Source organism: Tachypleus tridentatus, chromosome 8 (assembly GCF_004210375.1).
Source record: "Tachypleus tridentatus isolate NWPU-2018 chromosome 8, ASM421037v1, whole genome shotgun sequence".
NCBI classification, from domain to species: domain Eukaryota; kingdom Metazoa; phylum Arthropoda; class Merostomata; order Xiphosura; family Limulidae; genus Tachypleus; species Tachypleus tridentatus.
In genome coordinates this window covers 33,970,776-33,995,837 of record NC_134832.1, presented here as the reverse complement: position 1 = coordinate 33,995,837, position 25,062 = coordinate 33,970,776, and the positions used below count along the sequence as shown (strand labels likewise).

The window sequence follows — 25,062 nt, the reverse complement described above, 5'->3', positions numbered from 1 at the left end:
ACAATCACATACAACTATATCTAAATTGTAATAGCACCAATATTGTTCCCATCTTTTTAATCTGTAAAAAAACAACATAACAAACCTGAGCATCATGACAAGGATTCCAGGATGCATCACACACAACAATCCTATTAGCTCCAATAAGATTAATTCCTAAACACCCAGCTCTCGTTGACAGAAGAAAGAGATTTACAGAAGGATTACTGTTGAAATCATTGATTAGTTTTTCTCGGTCCAAACCATTAGTGCTCCCATCAAGCCCTAAATAGTTGGAAATATTAGAAACTCAGAAATTTTTAAAGAAAACAAATATAATGCTCCAACTGCTCAAAAACACAAAAGCCTATGATAAATGTCATTCAATACCCAATAACACCATGTCATCTGGTGCTGCTGACAATGAAAATTATTTCACAGCACATACTTAAAGAAGTAGTTGTGTAATTAATATATCGATTTTTCACAAAATATTCACAATGCTACAACAATCAACAGCCTTTTAATATGGGAAGTCGTGTCAATACTGCATAGATAGTTGCAAAGTGTAAAACTTCACTTTACTACAATTAAACTAATATAATCTATCCTAAGGTTCATGACCCATCAGATTTTTTCTTGTGTTTGGTTTAAAAACAGAAAATATTTTACTAAACCTGTTAAAATATATAATGTTGTGAAACTTGATGTATAGTCCAAGACAATCAAGTGGAAGAGAACATATACATTTGGTGGCTTATTCAATAGCACTTGAATATGATTTTATATGATGACATCTCTTTTGATACCATATAGTGTGACAATATTATATCACACAATATCTGTGTACATTGTCTTTCTCATGGTCAAACTGGTCTATATACACTTTCACAACAATGTAACTATTAATTTCTGGGTCACAGTGGTTTAAACAGTATCAGTAATTTTTGAAACACTTGCTATTATTTGTAATTACTTTATTAAATTAGCTTGCAGGTTTTGTACAGAAAAATAAATTTGTTCTTTACAAGTTCCTCATAGGTGAATGAGTACAGCCATGAGTTTGAAAATGCTGATAAACAAATCTTTAAAACTAAGTGTATTAAATTCAAGCCATTAATCTACTTAACTAAATGACATTTTAGGTAAATTTGGATGATTTAACCCCAAAACAATATGTCACAAACACAGTGTAAATCACAATATTATATTTCCATTTGTAATTCATTTCAATATAATTTCTTTCTAAAGTATAACACATACGTTTTGAAAACTCTCATATAAACTAATACTCTTAGTACATATCAGCAACTCACACTCACACACACATTAATGTTAAGCACACTACCACAATAAAACTGAAATTATTCACAATTTACTGTCTTAGTGTACTCCTATGTTTAAATACATAATTGGAAATGTTTACTTACGGAAATAGTTCACATTACGACACCACTTTTCTAAATTTGACCTTAACGGAACAGCTCTCACGGCCAGAAAATCTTCAAGAAGGTTCAGTGTAAACAGACTCTGGCTGAAAACCAATAGTTTATCTCCAGCACAAATTGTTTGTTCTATGATGGCAAACAAAACCTCCATCTTATAGCTGTTTTCCAGAATCCTCGGCTGATAGTCAACCATGAGGGGACTAGCCTTAAAACATAAACAACAAAAGTCTTGAATGTAGAAAAGAAAGTGCTTACCATAAAGTTGTGGTGCCCAGATACCAATCAATGTAATATATAGTAGTCAATACAATTACTTGTGTTAAACTGGTGATACTGCCATAGTCAGTTGTCCATACAATTACTCAAGTCTAACTGGTAATATTGTTATCATAGCCTGTAGAATTATTCAAGCATTACTGGCACTCAGTACCTAATTATAAACTGTACAAGCTATTAATTATGACAATGATTAAAAATGGAAAATGAAAAATGAATTACTACGAAACATGTTCAGTTAGCCATAACATAAACTGGATAGCTTATAAGTATTTGTACAACTATGTTCCTCCTATCTGATATTTAGTTTACACATAATTTAATTGAAACAAACATATTTCATTACTAACAAAAAGGATAAACTTAAGACTACTACACATGTGCAAATATGAAGCTTCCATCATCACTAAAAAAGCAAACACTTAACAAACCAATATAAACAAAATTGTTACAATGCCAACTTACATGATATTAAATCTACACAAGTGAAAACATCTACAATTATGTCACAGTTTGACACCAAGTAGAAAAACTAAAGTTCTTTAGCCCATATTGTTATTGATATAAATTTTTATTCTAGCTTTTAAGAACAATAAAAAAAAAAGAAGAGGAAAGTTAGATTTAGAGTCATGGTGTAAAGTAAGAATATGTTCAATGTTGTATTAAATGTTTATGGGCAGATCAAACACAATTTGTACACAAACTTACTGAAAGCTTTTCCTGGTCAGTAACCAAGCAATGGAGATTTTAAATAAAACACTTGAAAGTTTATTAGCTTTCAATAGACTTTATGTTATAAATAGATAACATCCAAGTTATTCATACTGATATAACAGATTCTGATGAATGGATCCAAAAGGCTAAGCCTAAAAGTAACTTCAAGTATCAAGAGGTAATCCTCAATAACTGCAGCACTTGAAATTCTTTTATGCAGAATTAGAGTAAATTAATTTATTAGAACTGCCCCCCCCCTAATAACTCTATTTTAGTGCATCAACAACAAGCATGGGGCTCGCATACACCCAAATCAATTTATTACTTACTAGAATCTTTACCAGCCTACCCTCAAATTGAAATTCTTTTAGGCATGATTAGAATAAATTAATCTACGAGATCTTGCACATCGTCAAATACATCAATCAAAAGGATCTGACCACCCAAGTAAAACTAATTTGTACTAAAAATGGGTCAAGAAATGATGGAATTGAGCTGTAAGTTTGTACTTGATAACAAAAAAATCCAGAGTTATTTTATGAGACATGACTAAAAAGTTTAACCACCATAAGACTTAAATGTTCAACACACAAAAACATACTTCCCAAATTTTACAGCCTTGGTAAAGTCAACATCTGGTTGAATATTGCTATGAAGCAAATAACAATTTAAAAAAATAAAGTTCATTTATTAAACAGCTTAATATAACAGAAAATTAAGTAACTCATACAAAGACATGTATTTTAACAGTAATGTACAACAAATATCTAGCCAAATTTTCCAATATGCCATAAACAAACTCATTAAACAATTTTGAAAGAAAATTTACTACAAAAGTAAATGAGCATTAGAACTTAATTCTGTATATAAGTGTTACATGGAACTGATGAGATAGAATTACATTATTCTACAGGCATATAAAATTTAAGTTCTGGGCAAGCCCTTTCAGATCTTATGTTTTATAGGTAGTACACATCTGAATTTAATAGGCTGACACTACAAAATGGGATCGTTGTTAACAGAGTAAATGTAAATAATTCTTTCATTAGGGCAAAGTCTACATTCAGGAAATGCATCCCTGGACGAACAGTGCTTACCTGGGAATGATGGGTTTCATTAGCGAAGCAAACCTGTTTCTAACTAGACAGTATTTAGTGTTGATTAAAAGAATATATATACTGTGATTAATTTACAATTGTATATATACTTCAGTAAATATTTTTTTAAAGTTAAATTTGCACTTAGAAATGTACATAACTTGTACTGTTAAATCTGTACTTGAAATTCTCACCTATCCACTAAAATTGTAAAAAATTCTTGAGTGTCAAGAATCAACAATATATGTTAGTGTACATAAACAATGGTTTATTGTCTATACTGTTTTGTAAACTGAAATTTTGAGAAACTCTCATCATGCCTATAAATACAACCAACAAGATGCATTAAGAGACAGTATATATTATTGGTTTGCTATAGCTGTGTAATATAAAAAAGAAAATTGTGTATTGATCTTACTGGCAAGTATTATAAATTGGATATGTATATATTTATTTAAATAACTTAAATTTAGAAGTTAACTCAATTTCAGGCTATCTGAAATTGTAATATGCATCAGCATCAAAGCCTACTAGGTGTTTAAATATCACTACAATACAAAGTATAATGTAACTGTTTACTTCACTTTCCCAAGCCTCAAGTTTGGTGAAATCAGTCTACTGTAGAGAGAATAGTAAAGAAAAATAGACTAGGCTTTTATTTCATTCACAAATTTTCTCTTTTTCATTGAGATACTTTGATGAAGAAAAGTTCACAATTATTTAAATTGGGCATATAAATGTGCCATACCCTGCATAATAATGCAAAATATTTATTTTTATCATGTTACAAATAAATTATATATATATATATATATAAAAAAAAATAAAATATTATTAAAGGTAATAAGTCAGAAATAAACAAACAAAACTAAGCAAAAATACAGAACAAAATCTTATCTTTATACACATGAACTTTCTCAAGGAAAGGAAATTAAAAGAACATGTTAAGTTCAAGTTTTACACTGTGTAAAAAGTTAAAAAAATTACATTTGTATACAGTGCATAATTGTCAGAAGTCCATACAAAAATACACCGAAGAGACAGGATGATAACAGATAAACTGTGCTGAAACATACCATGATAAATATTTCAAAATTTACTGAAACTTTACTTAATTTTATTAATTCTACAACGTTATCACGTCGCTGTCAGCAGAAATATATTTAGTAACATAGACAAGTTAACACTAGTCTTTATGAAATTAAGTATTTACTGATGAAAGAGAAAAAAAAAATGAAAATTAGCAAGTACTTCTAAAATTATTAACACTGAACTCCTTCAAATGTTGAATTCCTTTAAATGGTGTTAATTCTACATAACGTTGGCTTGAATTTAAAAAAGTCAGATTCCTCAGTGCTGTGAAAAGGTGTTTGAAGTCTTGTTTTCTCAATAAAATGTATAAAACAAATGCCATGATAGTTTTTAGAAGAAAACCCCTGGTGTTTATTGTTCATTACAAAATTGTGAGGACTGAAGCTTTCTCCAGCATTCGCTGAATTAGCTGCAGCTACCCCAGAGTTATGCAGGTCTATCTCCATGTTTATAGAGTATTCGGGGCAAAGTGATGGGAGGTGCAGCTGCAACTTAAATTTCAGTAAATCCCAAAACTCTAGTAATACAGCATCATACTCTGCCCTGTTATGGGATATGAAGAACATTTTAGTGAGGATAAAGTGATTAGCAGTCTTCAGGAAAGGCACAGCAGATTTTGCATCAACATAATAACTGAACAGCATCTGCAGTGCATCATCAAATAGGCATGCTTCAAGGTTTGGAAAAAGGACTAATTTTACATCATAAGGTAATTCATTGGCTTTGGTTGAAACAGTGATGTACTGTTAAACAAATTGCTGCAAACATACAATTGTGTAAGGTGGGATTCATTTAATATAATGGGAATACGATGTTACAGATCCAAATAAAATACAGGCATACCATGCCAATACGTTCCTACCCCATTATAAGTTGCTATACTCTAGGGAGAAGCAGTGGACCTGTGCTTCCAGGCAGATGAATAAATCTTCAAGTGTCACAGACATAAATCACCACTGAAAAATGCTTCAGGGAGTTGGAATTTGGTATAAATTATTCTTCATGAAACCACAAGACTAGTTCTAACTAATGATACTTCCTATTAGGTTTGAACCAAGTCCAGATACATGCTTTTGATTTGCTATGAATCCACATAACATTCCATGAAACCAGTACAATACTCAATAGCATCCTAAAAGTTTTCATCTTGTATCTATTGGATCTGGAGGTGCGAGGTGTAAAGTGTGAGTTTTGAGATATTGCAGATACCAACCCCATCATTACTCCTGTCTGGTACTATTTGTATTTAACAAACTTCAACTTATGGGAGCGTGTTGTGAAATGTTTCACCATGTCGACAGAGGGCATGCCAGAGAAGTAACACACATAAAACGTTTAGAAAAGGCCACACACAGGGTTTATACTCAACCTTAGAAAATAAATTCCCTGACTTTTTGTAAGTTTTCTATGAGTTTAACAATACATATAAATAAATTATTTTCAAAAATCACTGCCTTAACTAAGTGAATTATTTCACTCATATAATAGATGCAGTAGCTGGCCAATACATTTCTTTCACTGATTACTGGATAATAATAATAATAATAATAAAAACAATTTTAGTGTTTTTTTAAAGTAAAAATACTTCAACAGCAGGATTGTCAGACTAAGTGTATTGTTGGTTTCTAAACACATTTTCAACCCATGAAAGGAGATCATTACCCAGCCCTGGAAAGTTTCAATTTGTTAAAATTGAAAATTTTTTTTGTTAAATTTTGAAAATTGGGATTATGCTTCAAATAATTAATTTTTGACAAACAAGAATGAAATTCCATGCTTGGTAAAAAATATTTATACTGATGATAATATAAATGTCTTGGTATTCCCAAGCACAATCAACTGTTTAATATTTGTCATTTCTCTATCCATAAATAAATGTCCTATTTACAAATTTATCCATTTTAGTTTGGACTAAAACTAACAACTGCATAATAATCATAAAAATTATTTTTTCATATTAATAATAAGGCTTATTGTCATATTAGTTACAAAAATTAGAATTCTCCAACCCTAGATTAATTCCACGTCATTGTATCATGACCCACAGTCATGTTTTCATGGAGAACTAAGTACTCGAGCCCAACATTTCTCTAACACTAAAAATTCTGTGCATTAACTGAATCACAAAAATTATACTGTAGAACAAACACAGTGAAACAGTTTTGATAATGGTCTTTGTGAAAGCAACAGTGTATATTCATCATTTTTAAGTTTAACATTACATATATGTTCCTGAATACAAATTTCTGTGCAATGGCTCCTTTCATTGATTGAGAAACCACAACAAACAAGCAAGAATAGGACAAAATAAAATAATGCAATATCAATTGACTTATAACTTAAAACTTTCAAATCTTACCCAACTGAAATATTTGTTATAGCAACTATCACTGAAATAAAACTAATTGAAATAACAGCAGGGCTACTACAGTTACAGCCAGTACTAACAATTCTTAGATAAACACTACATGAGAAATATCCACATTTTTTCTAGAAATATTTATGTATTCCTTGCATGTAAGAATACCTCAATGTATTATTATTTAACTACAATATGTAATAATTCAATTTAAAATCACATGAGAGTTGCTGGTTCTTAGAAACTTGTTTAAGCATAAAAAAATAGAGAAGCTCCATATGGTTCACTATAAACCTACTCCTTGGAACTGACCTCACATACCCATTCATACGTGATCTTGTCATTTCTATCTCTAAAAGGGGCAAAACCAACTTCTTGAATATAATTATTTCTAGATGTCTTGTTCATTCCTGTTCCCTGTACAGCAGGAGTTTTGCCATATTTCCCTCTAACAGAGTCTGAAAGTCAAATTAAAAAAATATTACATACAGAAAAGTACTTTACTATCACATACTGGTTACTCGTTAATAATAGTCATCAAATACAGAAAGATTGTCAAAATATGCCACATTTTGTTGATACCATTTTGAGATGGAGCAAATAAAAAAATGATTGCCATTATTATTATTTTCTAAAAATATACAGTTTTTTTGTTTTTTTTTAATTAGAGATGAATAAATATATGATATTCTCCAAGTACCAAGTACAAGCACACAACATCAATAAGGCAAGTACTTTCAGTATGGGTCAAACAGTTCTTTACTTGTGGAAAAGAAAAACATTATATGATACATTTCACGAAACAAACTTTTCGGCATATTAACACCAAAAATTAAACTTATGACCAACTAATCTGAAATGATTGCTAAAAGATACACACCAAAAAACAAAGTTACAAATATCAGTAAAAACAAATTCAATTTGACATACTTGTTTCTCCTGGTTTATTGCTTTGTCTTGTTCCAGGCAGTCCAAATTCAAAATCAAGATCTATGTCATAATTTCCTTGGTTCTTTTGATCTTCTAAAACTTTGTACAGAACATCTGGATGGTTCCATATCTGTAACAGTAGTTATTTATAACTTTATAAAATTATACAATTGAAAATGATAAGAGTGAATTCACAGAATAACTGCACTTATTGAAAAACAATATATCTTCAAAATAGTAAAGCCTTTCATACTCTTGTGGAGATTAAAGTGCATGTCATGATTTTTTAGAGTTACATTCAAGATTTAATTAATCTATTTTATTATCAACAAGTTCAGATACCCATCCTTTGTCAAGGTTCTGAACTTAAAAAAACAAAAAAACTGGATTGCTATGATAAATCCTAACAATTTATTTATAACATTATTACAGTATTTATTATTACCCCACTCAAAGTTTCAAATAAGCTTTAAGAACCCACTATGTATATACTTAAACATGGTATGTACGATGCATTGATCAGGATAATTTTATAGGAAGAGGTAGTGAATAAAGTAGTAGTATTAGGGGTACTTTCTGTTACCCACTTTCAACACCCAGCTCTTAATATCCTTCCACAATGTTTCACGTTATTAATTAACTGAGAGTCACTTGCCACAGAAGTGTCTTATGGACTGAAGTTGCAAGGTCATGGGTAAAAGTATGAAGTTCGTATACTTCGATAAATGGTTCGTCATATCAGCCTTACGGTGCCTAACGAAGTAGAAACTTTGAGTTTGTGTGTTGTTATTAATAGTGGTGGCCATTTTTTCATTGCATTTCTCCACAGAGAGTGCTAGCACACACTGAGATATAAAAGAGATTTATATACCCTCCATCCAAACTGAGTTTATATTTTCTGATAGATAATTTAATAAAGCTTTTTTTTGTGTTAGAATACATCACCATCTTTAAAATATAATAAATGCTCAATAATGGGGATGAGGGTGAATTCCTCATTAATACAACCCTTGTTTAAAACCATCATTCCACAAAATTTGGCTGAGATTGGTCAAGTAACCTAGGAAGAGTTAAATAATAAACAACAACAACAAACAAAAAAACAGTTTTGTGCTTTATCCAAGTTTTCAAATTATATTAAGAAGTCCACTGTCATTTTCAGTCATATCCTTGAAGCCGTAATGGAAACTGTCTGTAGTGATAGCGCCCAAATGCACTGGGGACATCCCATCTATCAGACAAAATCCAAACGCAGATGTAAACTAGTTAATCATGAAAACTCAATTAAGTGTGCAGAGTTGAATACTTATACCCCCAAAAACTCAACTCCTACTGCCTCTCACTGTCTGCAGCCAGCTGTGGGAAGACAGATATCCTTAAAAGTTCAGATAACATCAAAAGTACAAGTAAAATGAAACTACACTAAAAATATTTCGACTATACATTCCTCCCAGTCTTTACCCTTAAAAATTCTAATAGTTATTTATAGTGACAGAAATGATACACAATAAACCTACACTAATAACTCTACTATATTTTACACCTGGTCTTTACCCTCTTATAAAAAGAAGCCATAAAATTCATACAATTTTATTTCAAATGATCTTAAAATGAATAAAACCTTTCCTCAAACTTTTTTTGTAATACAAAAATTCTCCCCCTTTTTTAGTAAAATTATTCAAGTATATTACAGGATAGCTGAGACAAGCTCAGCTACTTAACCTTTTCAGTAGCAGTTATACAAAATAAGTTTTTATTTCAATTATTTAAAGGTAGTTAGCTACCTCTGGTGACAAAAAGGGTATTTTCCTAATAAAACATTTATTCTTTAAAATATTTTCATATGTATTGTAAAACAGAGAACATAACTGTTAAAATAACTAATAAATTAGTACTTAATGATTTATGTTATTAATGATATTTGCAGGGTTTCTGTTTTAGAGATTTTACACAGACATCCCAATATTGGCATTTTTCTGATTTTTCACTTTTGATACTATAAAAAGTATTCTATTTCATATTTTGTGCACAATAATTTCTCTTATGGAAGTAAAAATTGAAAAAATTGTAGTTCTATTTATGTTGAAGCTTTATAAGATCAGTAAATGTTTCATGCAAAATTATAAAAACAAACTCACCACCAATAAAATAAATGAAACATGCTCCTTTTCCTTCAGAGTGATATTCCACAGAAATATTATCATAAAGGTAGTTACACTTTATATATGCAATCAGCTGAATAACCATTTCTGGTGTTCATTGTAAAAACTTAGATTAATTTTATTTTTAGGGATCAGCATGTCTTATCGGTATTTATTGGTTAAGCTGATTTTACAATCAATTTTTGGATATAAAATTACAATTTCTGTGACCCCAACAACAAAAGAGTGTGAGTAATGTATCAAGCTGTGGGCTATTGTTTTGCTAATAAATATGTCAAGTGTGTAGAATTTGTACAAGCAACTTTTATCAAGGAACTGAAACCTGATGGTGCATGGTCATGATTGCCTAGAGAATCACAGATGTTACAAACTATTAAAGACAGACAAAAACAGAATAAAAAACACTATGCTATACTTAAAAATTTATTTTTTTCATTTGATACAACTTAAGGTCATAATATTGAAGGGGGAGTTAAAAACATTGAGAAACTAATATTTTTAGCCTAAAAGTAACATCATTGTCTGATAATTTACATTGAAATCAATGCCAGGAAGAAACAAACACACGATACAGATCAAGCCAATTCCATACATGAAAAATTATTTTGATGTAATGTATGCTTAATTTTTCTGATGTAAAATCTACATCAGAATGTTTACATAACCTTAAAAATGATGAAAGAATTAAGAGATATTGAAAGAATTTCAATAACAATAAAAATTAAGTTACATGAAAACTTACTTTGCAACAAATTGCAAAAAACTTCAGAGGATTACAGACATTGTTCCCTAGTCTCAAATGTCTTACTAGCGTGTTATACAATTTTCGTTGTATTGGTGTCATTCTAACTAGCAACACATGTTCCTCCTTAGGTGGAAGAATTGACTTCAGAACCAAATGTCCACGTCTATCAAAAGTGCAAAAAACAAACTTAAAAATGTAGAAAACAAGTTTAAATACAATACACTTATTATTATTATTATTCAGAAATATTTTCTTCTATTTCTTTAAATGTGAATTTTTCATTTACAATAACCACTACAGATGGTGCAGTTTGCTACACATTCACATGTCCATCTATCTTTACCAATAAAATATCTCACATGTTCTTGTTGATTTTTATATATATATATATATATACACACACACACACAAAAAAAAAAAACACACACACACACATAAACTGTCTTCAGCTAATATGCTTTGAGTTAGTCAAACTCTCTGGTATCTGGCTGGGTAAACCCTACCCCAACGGCAAAATTGCATTAATAATGAATTTAAAAATTACAGAAAATAAACGTGTAGTCATTCTTTAACATATATAAAATACACTATTTCAGAGTTGAAGATTACTCAATGTGAAAGTTTTATTCAATGTTATGAATAAATTTTTCTCTTTATAACACTTTATAAGACCTCAGGACGAAAATAAAAAGTTTCAAACAATACAGCATCAATTTTATCCTGGTGTTGCCAATAGAAATGTAGTTCTACTGGTTCTAGATAATTACTGTTTCTCACCCTCGGTTCTCATGACAAGTCATAAACTACTCAGTTAAAGTAGTAACGGTTGTTTCAACTATATAATCTAATATGGCTTCCAGTCAGCAGAGACTTATGCTGAGATCAAAACAAAGATGAAAAGCTTCACTTGTCAGCTAGAAGAAAAGATGTTTAGAAACAATTTCTTTCACTTCTTTAAAGAAGTCTTCATTATTTTATAGTACATCTGAATAATGATAGTGTAGTGTGATATAAAAGAAGAATTTTCTTGGAACAAAATAAGTTGGAGCACTGTTAGGCTTAGAGAGATCCTTTTGCAAGTGAATTAAGTTGTCTCTTAATGACAAAACCCCTGTTTGTTAAGCATTGTCCATGTTTGGCCTTACTGGCCTAAGTAATTGCTTCAAGTTGGAACGAAATGAAAAAGGTACAAAATTATACACATGAAAAATTGGTTTTAAGACTCATTACATATACTAAATGACACATTCTGATTAACAACAACAAAGTTAGCTTGCTCATAATTGAGATATGCTTAATTTTTATTAAACACCAGTAATCGTAAACACTGAAACTATGGGCAATGTTTTTTACACCAGTGATCATAAACATTCAAACTATGACCAATGATTTTGAACCTAACTGAAGATACAACAAAACTTTATTAGAAAGTTTTACAAAAAAAAAAGTAAAAAGACAAAGGTAAACATTAAGTTTCATAAACAAAAACAACATTACAAAGAAATATTTTCTATAACTCACAACTATAAATTCACACAAGTGTCACAAGTAAAAAGTGTTCTGTATTAGAAAAGGTAAATAACCTTTAGAAAGTTCACATCATGATTTAAACAACTTCATTCAGTTTTGTTTTTTTTTTGTAGTGCAGTTTAACAGATAAGCTATTACTCTTACACATTCCCTAATGCAAAATAGCACAAAATACATCATTTATCTTTTCATAATTTCCAATGACAACTTGTAAAACAAACACACCAATGCATTTAGACTTTATAATTTGAATTTCACAGTAACTAGTAATGAAAGAACTTAACAGATATTAATTTAAAAATTTTATTGTGATTTTCTAGCAAATGCCCAAAACAACTAACACCTATTCACAAAATTTAAGCTGAACACCAGATGAACAACATATCAACCTTGCATACTGTTAGATAGTTTTCAAGAAATCAGGTTTTAAACATTCAACATTTTGTCTCCAATAACACTAATGAGCTTCTCAGCCACAATTCATCAACCAGAAGAGATACTCATCAAAACATTTAGCACTGTTACTTTAAATTCAACAGAAATATGTTAATGAAATACAAAAAATTGTTAATTTTTCTAACCTCTGTACAAATCCTTCCAATAAGCTGTGAAGAACATGTGCTCGGTACCTCATTTGTTTCCTGTCTCTTGGAGTGCTATCTAGACATTGGCCATTCTGAATGGGACGCTCAAACATGTTGCAAAACTCGTTACGAGTGCCAAGATAGTTCGGTCGTACAAAGTCAACCATACACCAGTACTCCAGCAAATTATTTTGTAAAGGGTATCCTGTTAGCACCACTCTCCGTCTAAAGAAAATGTTATTACATTTCAAAAGTACACTTTGGCTCTTCATTTCATATTTAGATCTACCTACACAATCTCATTTATACTTTAATAACTGTTTTTTTATATCTATATTTCAACAGTTTTTCAAGAAGTTAACGTTTTTCTTACAATAAAAAGTTATTTTAGATAGGTACTTACCACTTTTCACACAAAGCTCTTTTCAGGGATCTTCTCCTCCTCATTAAGCATTGCTAAAACATTTTTGTAATCAGTGCACCAGTCTGTATATCAAATCAACTTTGCACCATTTATATTGGTGCAGATAGTTCTCTCTGCTAAATCTACTCAGTACTCACTTTCAAGAATTGGTAGACTAAAAGAACAACACTGGCTGTGGGGAGCAAGAGGGGGATGCATGTGAGGAAAGGTAAGTACCAATCTGAATTATATTTTGGTGTGAGAAAAATTTTAAATTCCAATACAGTTTTATCTCCTCTCAGGTAAAGCTAGAATCCAACGCTGAAAGAGTCGAAGTGTTGGGTTAGACAAGTAACCCAGAAATTAACTGAAAAGCAACTGTTCAGAATAAGTGGGTGTGGTCCAAGATAAAGCACACTTATGGGGTACTGCACTACTTCTGGAACAAGTGTTCTTTACTCTTGAAGTAGGAAATTAATCTCATATGCACAGAAAAAAAAGGATGTGCACAAATGCAATTTGTTCTGAGGGATGCAACCCACAGTAAAATATAAACAGAATGAGCTACATATATACACAATCTCTGGACAGAGAAGATTCCATAACTCATCCTTGACATTAGGGGGGTGAGGATAAAAAAACAACAAAAAACTATTAATATATTGTAATATACTGTAACATAAATATAGTGGCTTGGACATGTGGACTATGTTATATATAATCAACAACCCCAACCATAAGTAAACAGTGTATTGTATGCCAGAGAACCTTTCAGCCAAAAAACTGGACAAACTTCCAAAATCACCACTGGATCAAGTACAACAAACTGAACACAACATTACAGTCATGGTGTGGCTTCAACTGAACCTTAAGAAAAAGGTAATATCTATTACCAATATCACCAAATAAAATTATAAATCAAGTGCAAACACAGGGAAGAGACATACAGCTCTCACAATTACACAGCAGACATGAAACATTCACTCAACTGTAGGAACAGTGTACGTACATCCTGTAGCTGGCAACGAAACAGACTAAGCCTCCATATTTCAACAACAGGAACAGGTAAAGTAAAGAGCCTCCTATAACTGATATTAACAAGAAGGGCCTCCCTCTGCACACAACTGGAGGAACAAGGCAGAGTCATTTCAAGCCCAGTATTACAAGGAGGATGTCATGTAGGCTGAACCTGCTCCAATCTTATTTCCTTTGACAGCTGTCCATTTGGGAAAAAAGGATCCAGAGAAATGGAAGAAGAGAAAAACCCGTTCTGCCCTCTTCTCACTCAGTGGATAATCATATGTATGGAAAAGTAAATTTCTAAATCTGCATGGTCAACCACACTGGAAGGAAAAAAAGGGGGAAGGGGTTTAAACATGGCAAGGAATCCAGACGAATGTCACAGCAGAGAAAATGCAACAAGTATTCACAATTTTTGATTATTTATTGAATCAAAGAGTCCACAAGAATAGGCAGAAATTCCCTACTGCTTTATTCATGAGGTCCACAAATGAAGATCTACCACTGAGTAAAACTCACTGACATTTACAAATTTATATAGATATACACTGCTGGCCAAAATCTTAAGGCCAATGAACATAAAGAAAAAATATGCATATTGCATTGTTAGACTCAACCACTTATTTGAGTAGAGCTTCAAAAGATGAAAATAAGAAAAGGGAAAATAAAAATAGAATACTTTTTTAGCATTTAATAGGGAAAATATGAACACTATGAAATTAGCCTAAATACTAACTGGTGAAAAGTTTAAGACCATACTGAAATGAAGCGTTATTCTATAAACACGTAACAAACTTAATCATTTGTGTTCAAGCATCAGTGGTGTTAACATCTCCCACTGATATCTCCTGTGTTACATTGGGTAAAAACATGGCAAAGGCTAAAAAGTTGACAGAGTTTAAATGTGGCAGAATTGTTGATCTGCAAAAGCAAGGTTTCTCTCAATGTGCCATTGCTGGTGAGATTGGGCATAGTAAAACTGCTGTTGCAAATGTCTTACAAGACCCCGAGAGATACGGAATAAGAATTTCAAGTGGTCGACACATGAAAATTTCGCCAGCGTTGAGCAGGAGGATGCAACGGGTTGTCCGGCAAGACACAAGCTGATCATCGAACCAAATTAAGGCTATTACTGATGCAGAATGCAGCTAAAGAACAATAAGACGGCATCTACAAGAGAAAGGCTTTAAAAACCGTAAACGTCTTCAAAGGCCACACCTTCTCCCACACCACGAAACAGCTTGGTTAAACTTTGCTGAGAAGCACCAAACATGGGACATAGAAAAATGGATAAAGGTTTTGTTCTCTGATGAGAAAAAATTTAACCTGGATGGTCCAGATGGCTTCCAACATTACTGGCACAATAAGGATATCCTACCAGAGACATTTTCTACACAACACAGTGGAGGAGGTTCCATCATGATCTGGGGTGCTTTCTCCTTCCATAGAACAATGGAACTTCAGGTTATACAGGGGCGTCAAACAGCAGCTGGCTAAGCTGGCATGTTGGAGAGAGCATCCTTATTGACTGAAGGCCATTGCTTGTGTGAAAATGACTGGATCTTTCAGCAGCACAATGCTGCAATCCACAATACCTGCAGGACAAAGGACTTTTTCATGGCAAATAGTGTGATTCTTTTGGACCATCCAGCATGTTCACCCAAACTGAACCCCATTGAAAATGTTTGGGGGTGGATGGCAAGGGAAGTCTATAGAAATAAACATCAATTCCAAACAGTGCATGATCTTCGTGAAGCCATTTTCACCACTTGAAATAAGGTTCCAGCCAGCCTACTGCAAACACTTATATCAACCATGCCAAAGCAAATGTTTGCAGTTATTTGCAATGACGGCTGTACAACTCACTACTGAGACCTCTTTTGGGGTATTTCCTACCCTGTTTAAGACTTTTTTTTGGCACGGTCTTAAACTTTTGACCAGCTAGTATTTAGGCTAATTTCATAGTGTTCATATTTTCCCTATAAAATGCTAAACAAGTTTTTTATTTTTATTTTCCCTTTTCCTATTTTCATCTTTTGAAGCTCTACTCAAGTAAGTGGTTGAGCCTAACAATGCAAAATGCATATTTTTTCTTTATGTTCATTGGCCTTCAGATTTTGGTGAGTAGTGTATATTCATATCACTAGATAAGTCACCAGTCATATGGCAGAATACTCCATCTTTATACTGAGCATTACTGTGCAATCAGTAAATAGTGCAGGTTTGAGGTGAAGTATACCTGACCAGGCAACACCTGTCACAAACTGTGAGCCCATTATAAAGGGTTAAAACTGAGATGACTGAAATAAAAAACATAAATGAAAAGCAATAAGACCTATCCTAGACAGAGGTGCCAGGAGGGAAACAACATCCACTAAAGGAAGACATCAAAAGTATTGGGAGTAGTCCACATTCCAGTCTCAACAGATTCCTCCAAAAAATGAAGAAAGGGAGCAACCAAGAACATTGTAAAAATTGTGAAGATGGCAACCTTCCAAGGTAACACCACATACGCCAACTGAATGAGGTGATGAACCAAACCAGTAAACATGACAGGTGACAGATAATAGGACGTGGGAAAGTTCGAAGGAATAAAATGTTGGAAATGTGAACCATGAAAGAAAGCAGTAAATGCCACATAACACCTCATGGAGCAAGCTCAACACAGAGGCCAATTAGGATCAGAATGGTAGGTACAGAAATGGGTGGGAAAACCCAACCTCATTCATGGGCAGCATAAGTCTTAGGAAAGATTCGTCGGTTGGTTGGTTGATTTTGTGTTTTATGGCACAAAGCAGCAAGGTTATCTGTGCCAAACATCTTGTTAAAATTAAAGTAAAATTAGTAAAATTCAAAAAAGGAAATTAAGGTAAGACAAAACCAAGTTTAAAAAAAAACAAATAGCATAAAACCAATGTTTACATCAAGTCTACAATGTTAAGAGAAAAACTAAAGTAATACAAATTGTAAAGGACTTTCTGTAGCATCACTGTAATTATCATAACTCACCAGGAAGACTAACAGGCAAGTAAAAAAAACCACCTTGAAGTTCGCCTTCCCAGTCTAATTTCAAATCAAACTAGATGGACTGTGATTTTTAAAAGGGAATCACATTAAAAAAGGTTTAATGTATAAATTAAAAAAACGTAAAATGGCTTTAAAAAAAATAATGGCCTTTAAAAAACTAAAACCATTTCCAAGGTGGACAGTGTCATCATCACCAATAACACTGTCTAACATTACGGACAAACCTTGGGACAGAACAGGTTTAAAATAGTGCTGTTGTTGAGAGTCGTAACAACAGCAAGAAAGTAAAATGTGGGTTATTGTGACCTGAGTTTTAGACAGACTACACATTGGTGCACAAGTTTCAGATAAAAGAAAACGATGAGTTAAAAACTGTAACCAATATGTCGTCTAGTTAGAACAACTTTCTCTTTCCGATACTTAGAGAAGCAAGACGGCCAAAGCCCAATATAGGGTTTTATATGGAAAAGCTTGTTTTCATGTTTCTCACTCCAAACCAACTGCTAGCTGGCACAAAGCCGAGCCTTGAATACAGGACCACAGTCCACAAATGGAACAGACAGAACAGTGATAGTGCCAGAACAACGTGGCCTGGTATCCAAAAAAACTGGATAGAAGTAGATGTTAAAGAGAAATAGGCCAGTCGGTTTTGAATATCAGAGAGAACAGGTTATGAATTAGTGTGAAGTGATTCCAGGGCCAGTAGAAAACTAAGCGAGTCAGTGCAAATAGTGCAGTTTGAGTACTGCTTAGCTTCTATGTGATCCAGGGCAAGGAAAATGGCATGCAGTTCAGAAATGAACACAGAAGCTGTAGAGGGGATTTTGTGCGCGACCACCGAACTACAACAAACCATGGCAGAGAACATACAGTCACCTGATTTCAAACCATCTGTATAAAAAGATGATCAGCAAATAACAGACAGTATTTCCAATGAGAAGAGTCTGCTTTTCTCAAATGACTTAAAGATAGGTCACATTTGGGGACTGTAAGAAGCTATGGTGGGATGGGCTAGTCAGTGAATACAGCAATGTTATCCAAGGACTGACCCAATTCATCCAACTGTGCTTGGATATGAAGGCCAAAAGGAGCAATGGTAGATCATCTATTCTGAAAATGTATGGCCCAACAAGGAAGGAAAACCCCAGGTGGGATGCTTTGGTAAGAAACAAAGTTTTGAAACATATAGTATAGTAAAGAGAGTTGCAAACGGCAAAGGTGCAAAGAAGGTTCATGAGATTCTACGTATAACCTCTGAACTGGAGAAGTGCATAAAGCCCCAGTGCAGAGCCAAAGTCCTTGATTATGAATGGGGTCCAGCATCTTTAAGGCCAATGATCTGGCAGAGCCATAGATGAGTTTTGATCGAATAAGAGCATGATATATCTTTAACATAGAACATTTATCTGCTCCCCATCTGGTGGAAGGGAGGACACAGAGAATGTTCAGTGCTCTCGTACATTTGACCCACAGCTGCGTGATGTATGGTATAAAGATCAGCTTATGGTAAAAAATAAGCCCCAAGAACTTGGTCTCAGGTACCACAGGCAGCAAAACTTCACCGATAGGGAGCTCAGGATCAGGGTGAATACCCCGTTGGTGGCAAAATTGCATGCAAATGGTTTTAGAGAGAGAGAAAGTAAAGCTGTTTGCCATGATCCACTTTAGTACACGATTGAGGGCAGTTTGTAGTTGCCACTCAATATATCTCATGTTCAACGACTGAAATGAGATGTGAAAGTTGTCGACATAGAGCCCGTTTGCAACAGTGAGAGGGAGTTGTTCAGTGATGGCATTAATGTTTATACTGAAAAGTGTGACACTCAAAACACAGCCCTGAGGAACCCCAAGTTCCTGTAGAAAAGTACAGGAAAGTGTCGAACTGACACGAACTTAGAATTTCCTGTCCATTAAAAATTTTCTAACAAAAATGGGTAAATGGCCATGTAACCCATATATATGGAGATCTCACAAAATGCCATACCTCCATGTTGTGTCATAAACCTTCTCAATGTCAAAGAATATTGATACAAGATGTTGTCGTTTGAGAAAAGTTTCACTGACTAACGTTTCAAGTCTAATCAGGTGGTCCATGGTGGAGTGTTGTTGTCGGATTTTAGTTAATGTAAAGACTTATCAGTAAGTAGTATATTAAACAGCAACTAATAACACATGCAAAGAAATGGCTGCATTTAGTGGTTTTAGCTCTACTTGCAAAATTTTAGTTAAATACCAGGAATAATGGGCTTGAATAATTGTTTAATTAAAATTAGGAAACCAAATTTTCAATAATAATTTTCTTTAGGGCTAAGTGGATTTTCTACTTGTATAAACTTAAACATTACAAACTGTTTTTAGATATAGTGTTGTAACAAAATAAAACTAGTTATATATAGACACAGACACACAAACACCATTTTCTTTACTGAAGAAGTAAAAAATGATTTCTCCTGTATTTATAAATACTCACTTGGTCCGTATACTTTTCAGTGCAACAGAAGTACTGGCATGGCTATTTTTAATTCTATGGCCTTCATCACATATCACTAAATCTGGTCCAGGGTTGACAACAGCTAGGTAAACTTCTACAAGATTCAAAACAAATCCTACATTATTCAATACAATAACTTGTATTTAAATAACTTTCACTGTCAAGTATCAAAATATTATGGTATTGTAATACACTACTTAAAGACACACAGATGAACACTCCTATCTTAGAACACGCTACACTAACCTCATATGTTACATATGTTGTCCAGGGTTGACAACAGCTAGGTAAACTTCTACAAGATTCAAAACAAATCCTACATTATTCAATACAATAACTTGTATTTAAATAACTTTCACTGTCAAGTATCAAAATATCATGGTATTGTAATACACTACTTAAAGACACACAGATGAACACTCCTATCTTAGAACACGCTACACTAACCTCATATGTTACAGAAAACCTTACCAATTTACAAAAATGAATTAAACGATAAATACAAATTCCTCATGCCAAGATAAAAATAAGTATAAAGTACTATTTGATTTAAAATACATTTCCAGACTGATAAGACCCCTCAAGTAATCTCAAAACAGGTCTTCTCCTTTCTCCCTTTGTTAATCATCTTAAAATGTTTCCACAGAGTGAAAAGGAAAGTTAAAAACAAAGTTACAGTTCATATTCAACTTGATAAAAGTGTTAAAAAGGTAACATCCAAAAAGATAAAACGTTCTCATTAAAACTTGTTGATTCTTTACAGCCTAAACTTCAGTAATACTAAATAGCTACAAACAGTCAAAACTGAAAAAAGATTGAAGTGAAATTCTTACAAGTTTAACCAAATACTTAAAATTAAAAAATAGTTATTTTGACATGTATGGTATATATATATAACAAAAAGTGCACATACTGAAAAAAAAACAACTCATGATGAGTTTTATCTGATTGATGAGTGTATGCTGTTAACATGTTTTTTCCATGTTAGTTTTGTGTCGAAAGTGATGCCAAGGAAGGTGATGTTTTTGCTCATGTTAATGGGCATATTTCAGAGTGATAATTTTACTTTTTCTAGATTTTTTCTTTGTCTTTTTAGTTTCCCGTAGAAGGTGATTGCTTGTGTTTTGGTTGGATTTAAAACTACTCTTCACTTGTTACTCCAGGTCGAGACGTTGTTAAGTGATTCTTGCACGCTGACATGGCCATTACTGGGTTTCTGGAGGTGCTCCAGATAGCGATGTCGTCTGCGTATTGTGAATTACGCGTGCATGTTAAGTTGGGAAAAGGTATGTCGCTGACGAAAATAATATATAGTAGTGGAGAAAGGACTGATCCTTGGGGCACTCCTGCAGTTATATTGAATGATTTAGATATAGTTTTATTGACTTTTACTTGTGCTGTTCTATCTGTCAGGAAGTTTGATATTCATTTAACTATAGTAGGGTTTATTTTTAGATGAGTTAGTTTGTACTTGATGGCATTGTGCTATACACTGTCAAATGCTTTTTTAACATCTAGAAATATGCCAATGGTTACTTAGTTGTTATTAAAAGCTTTGTAGACTGATTCGGTGAGTCGTGTGAGGTGATCTGTTGTTTGCCTGTTTTTTCTGGAGGCATTTTGGGATTCTGGAAGAATATTATTTATTTCAGAAAAATGAAGAAGATGGTTGGAGATAACCCTCTCCATCAGTTTGCCAAGGTAACTTAACAGACTGATGGGACGAAAATTATCTGGATTGGTCCTGTTAGTTTGTTTCTTTGGAATCGTGGTTACGATGGCTTTTTTCCAAGTGTCAGGGTAATATCCAGTTGTTAGTGAAATGTTCATGATGTTTGTGAGGTGTTGTAATAGAAGAGTAGAGCTTTTTTTCAGAATAATGTTTGGTATTTGGTCATGTCCGGAGGAAGTGTTTTTCAAGTTTTTAATATTAATTTTTAGTTCAGTGATGGTAATTTTCCTGTTGATTGAACTTGAGTATGTTTCCAGTGTCTCGCCAGTACAAAGAAACTCTTCACAATATTTAAACTGAAAGAAATGTTCTTTCTACACTTAAAACAGTAAAACCAACATCTTAAATACACAACAAATAAATATGGAATTTCAGTAATTTTGCATAATTTAAGAAAGATATACACATTACAGAAACATCTGCACAACACAATCCCAAAATTCACCTTCCAGTAGCTGACTGTTTCTCTCCACATCTTTAAGATCAAGTTCCTTTTTTGCATCTCTTCTCTTCTTATTATATGGCATTTTTTTCAAAGCAAATGTTCGAAACATTTCGTAGCCCATAAGAAGCACACCTCCATTTTTTCTCCACTCTACTGTTTTAGAAAGAACAGTTGAACTGAATCAATTAGCTATCATAGATAATAGCTTGCTGAACAACTGCTAGTACAGAAATGTAGAGGTTTAACACACCCATTTGCCTATATGGACTGTCACAATACTAATCTTCTCATTAAATGTAATGACTTTACATTTTAATACTGGTAACAATTTACAAAAACAAACATACTATATGTAAATTCATAAGCTCCTTTCACAAAGGGTTAACCTGTATGATTTTGATGTCAATGCATTTTTGTATAACCCACTGCTTTTACTATGGATTTATTTATATAATTTCTCATAATAAAAGATATGTTTTAAAATAATTTCTCATTCAGAGTCATTTGCATAAAACTACCTGAGAGTAATACAAGTCAAGAAATTGTACATTCATAACTAATAATTAATGTAGTCCTATCCATGGCAATATAAAAACTATAGTGGTTTGTTAATAAAAACAGTCAGCCTAATTTACTCTTTGCAATGTCTTAAGTTTAGCTTTATTACTTGTAAAACATCATTTGATGTAAACAATAAATTGTTTTTGATTTATTAATTTAATGTTTGCTCCAGTAAATCATTACGTGCTTGTGACATGTTTTAAAAGACTGATTTGTAAAATCAATTTGTCAACTGGCCTCCTGTCACCCTTTCATTTTCTCAATCACAATTTTTCAAACAAACATGATCAAAACTTTTCTTTAAACTACAAAAAACAAAACAAAAATACTTACAACAAAACAAACAATAGCATCTATCTTAAACAGTGTAAAGTATTTAACCATCGGTATGCTGAACAGACCCAAATGATTAATTTCTTCAACAATAAATCATCCACCAGTGCTGAACATAAAAACTTTCTTGTTGTCCAACATTTAAACCAATCCCACCATTCTATCAATCACATGGTTCTCATGGAAAAAAAAAAGGGATTTAGACATGAAACAGACAGAAGTTAATGTATGATTACTACTTTGAATATCTTCATTACTGTAAGTTTAACCCTGATTCTAGAATCATTACTATTCCAACCTTTAATCAGTTTCTGGCAAGATATATTTGTTTTATTCTATTTACTCATTTCTAGGAGAAAAATGCCTGTTTGATTTTTATTTCTATTTAATTGTTTTATGTGTGTGTATTCATATAGCAAAGCCGCATTGGATATCTGTTGAGTTCACCGAAGAGAATCAAACCCTTGATTTTAGCATTGTAAATCTGTAGACTTACCGCTGCACCAGTACGTGACTATTATGTTTTAATTTTTAATTTAATACTCTGTACCATTTCATTATTTTGCATTAAAATATATTTCTGAGCTTATTTCTTCATAATTAACAGCATCGTTTACACTTTATATTCATATTCTATTTTATCTTATGTTATTTGTAGTCCATTTATTTTCCATATTACTTTTGAAATTGATTTTTTTATATTATATTTTCTAATTTCCTTTCACACGCTCACACTGACTAACATTCCTCACACTTACCCCCTTTTCCACCCTATTCCCGCATTTTCATGCACTGGACATCAGTCATACTCACTACATTCCTACTGAAAACCTGCCTCAACATTCTGAAATGGTTATCATGTTCCTAATTTTGTGATTAATTATTTAAACCACATATGATTTCTGAGCATGATCTATTTTGTTGTTGTTTTTTGCTGTAGCAAAGTGTTTCACATTGTTTCATTGGTAATACTGGCTAAAACACTTAAATATATTGTTATTACTGGTCTTTACACTTATGACTATTTTGTATTGTTACCTAAATTTCCTGAGCTGATTCAAACCTTTAAAATATTATTGGAATTACATCGCTGAAACAATACAGACCAAACCTAACCCTATTACTGCAACATGCAGTAGTTCTACATTTGTATGTATAATTCTTCAATCTCTTTTTCATTATGTATTTCACTCCTCATTAGTGGAGTCCAAAGTTTCTTTTTTAATTCAAAACTCTATTAAACATTTTATATGTATTTATAAAGTTCTAGCAACTTTACAAAATTATAAATGAAAGCTAAGATCTCACAGCAAAGTCACATCATGCTACTTGTATCAGATGAATAAATGAACTACATTTTGTTAAAGTGAACAAGGAAGCAGAAGTGAATGTTTCTACTCTGTGGTATTACCCAAAGAAGTTTTATAGACAGATACAATTAATACTAAGTTTTTAACTTCTGACAACTTTTGATATTCATAAGGGCTTAATTATGTAAGCATCAGTGTATCTTGCCACTTATATATAAGCCCAGCCGTTTCACCTTGTCTTGTAACAGGAAATACAACAGTTAATGTTTTTCCTTCACAAGTGCAACTAATACTCACAAGGTAACTAAAACAAAACAACTGAATTATACAAATACTTCATTATGTATTAAATGGTTTAATCATTTTTTTTATAAAATACAGTAATTTATTAGCTATTAATCTTAATGTTATTTCATGTCAAATTGATTACTAGCAAAATGAATACAACTGAAAAAAAAACAAATTTACAGCTTACATATCAAATCAGCTCTAGCAGCTAGTGTCTTGTAGTTTTCATTAAGAATAAACACATCAAAGTTTCTTTTTGTGAACTCTTCAGGAGGAAATGATGGATATGGTGACTTTTCATGTGGCAACCACATATTAAACTCTGCCATCCAATTTTGCAAAGTATTAATAGGCACTATACACAGCACAGTGCGGGCTGAAGTGTGTCGAAGAAAGACCTCTGTGAAAGAGATTATCTAAATAGCAAGAAATACAAAAACTTTATTACTCTCCTGTAAACTATTTTACTATTTTAAAACAGTTAAAACAACGTATACATATTAATCTTGGTCTAATCCAATCATTTCAGGTCAGTA

At 32.5% G+C, this 25,062-nt stretch overlaps 1 protein-coding gene across 3 annotated transcripts in view; it reads right to left on the bottom strand.

The window, feature by feature from the left end:
* LOC143222136 (helicase ARIP4-like) overlaps nt 1-25,062 on the bottom strand; it is a 66,510-nt gene that overhangs the window by 23,457 nt on the left and 17,991 nt on the right. For 2 of the 3 annotated variants that reach the window (XM_076448157.1, XM_076448155.1), the window contains exons 7-15: nt 24,714-24,942; nt 22,035-22,187; nt 19,837-19,951; nt 12,914-13,141; nt 10,800-10,965; nt 7,896-8,025; nt 7,278-7,423; nt 1,410-1,632; nt 86-264 (exon numbers count right to left, since the gene is read on the bottom strand). In XM_076448157.1, coding sequence (XP_076304272.1) covers nt 86-264; nt 1,410-1,632; nt 7,278-7,423; nt 7,896-8,025; nt 10,800-10,965; nt 12,914-13,141; nt 19,837-19,951; nt 22,035-22,187; nt 24,714-24,942 — 1,569 coding nt within the window. The remainder of the gene's footprint in view (nt 1-85; nt 265-1,409; nt 1,633-7,277; nt 7,424-7,895; nt 8,026-10,799; nt 10,966-12,913; nt 13,142-19,836; nt 19,952-22,034; nt 22,188-24,713; nt 24,943-25,062) is intronic. The other variant, XM_076448158.1, reaches the window with a different exon arrangement.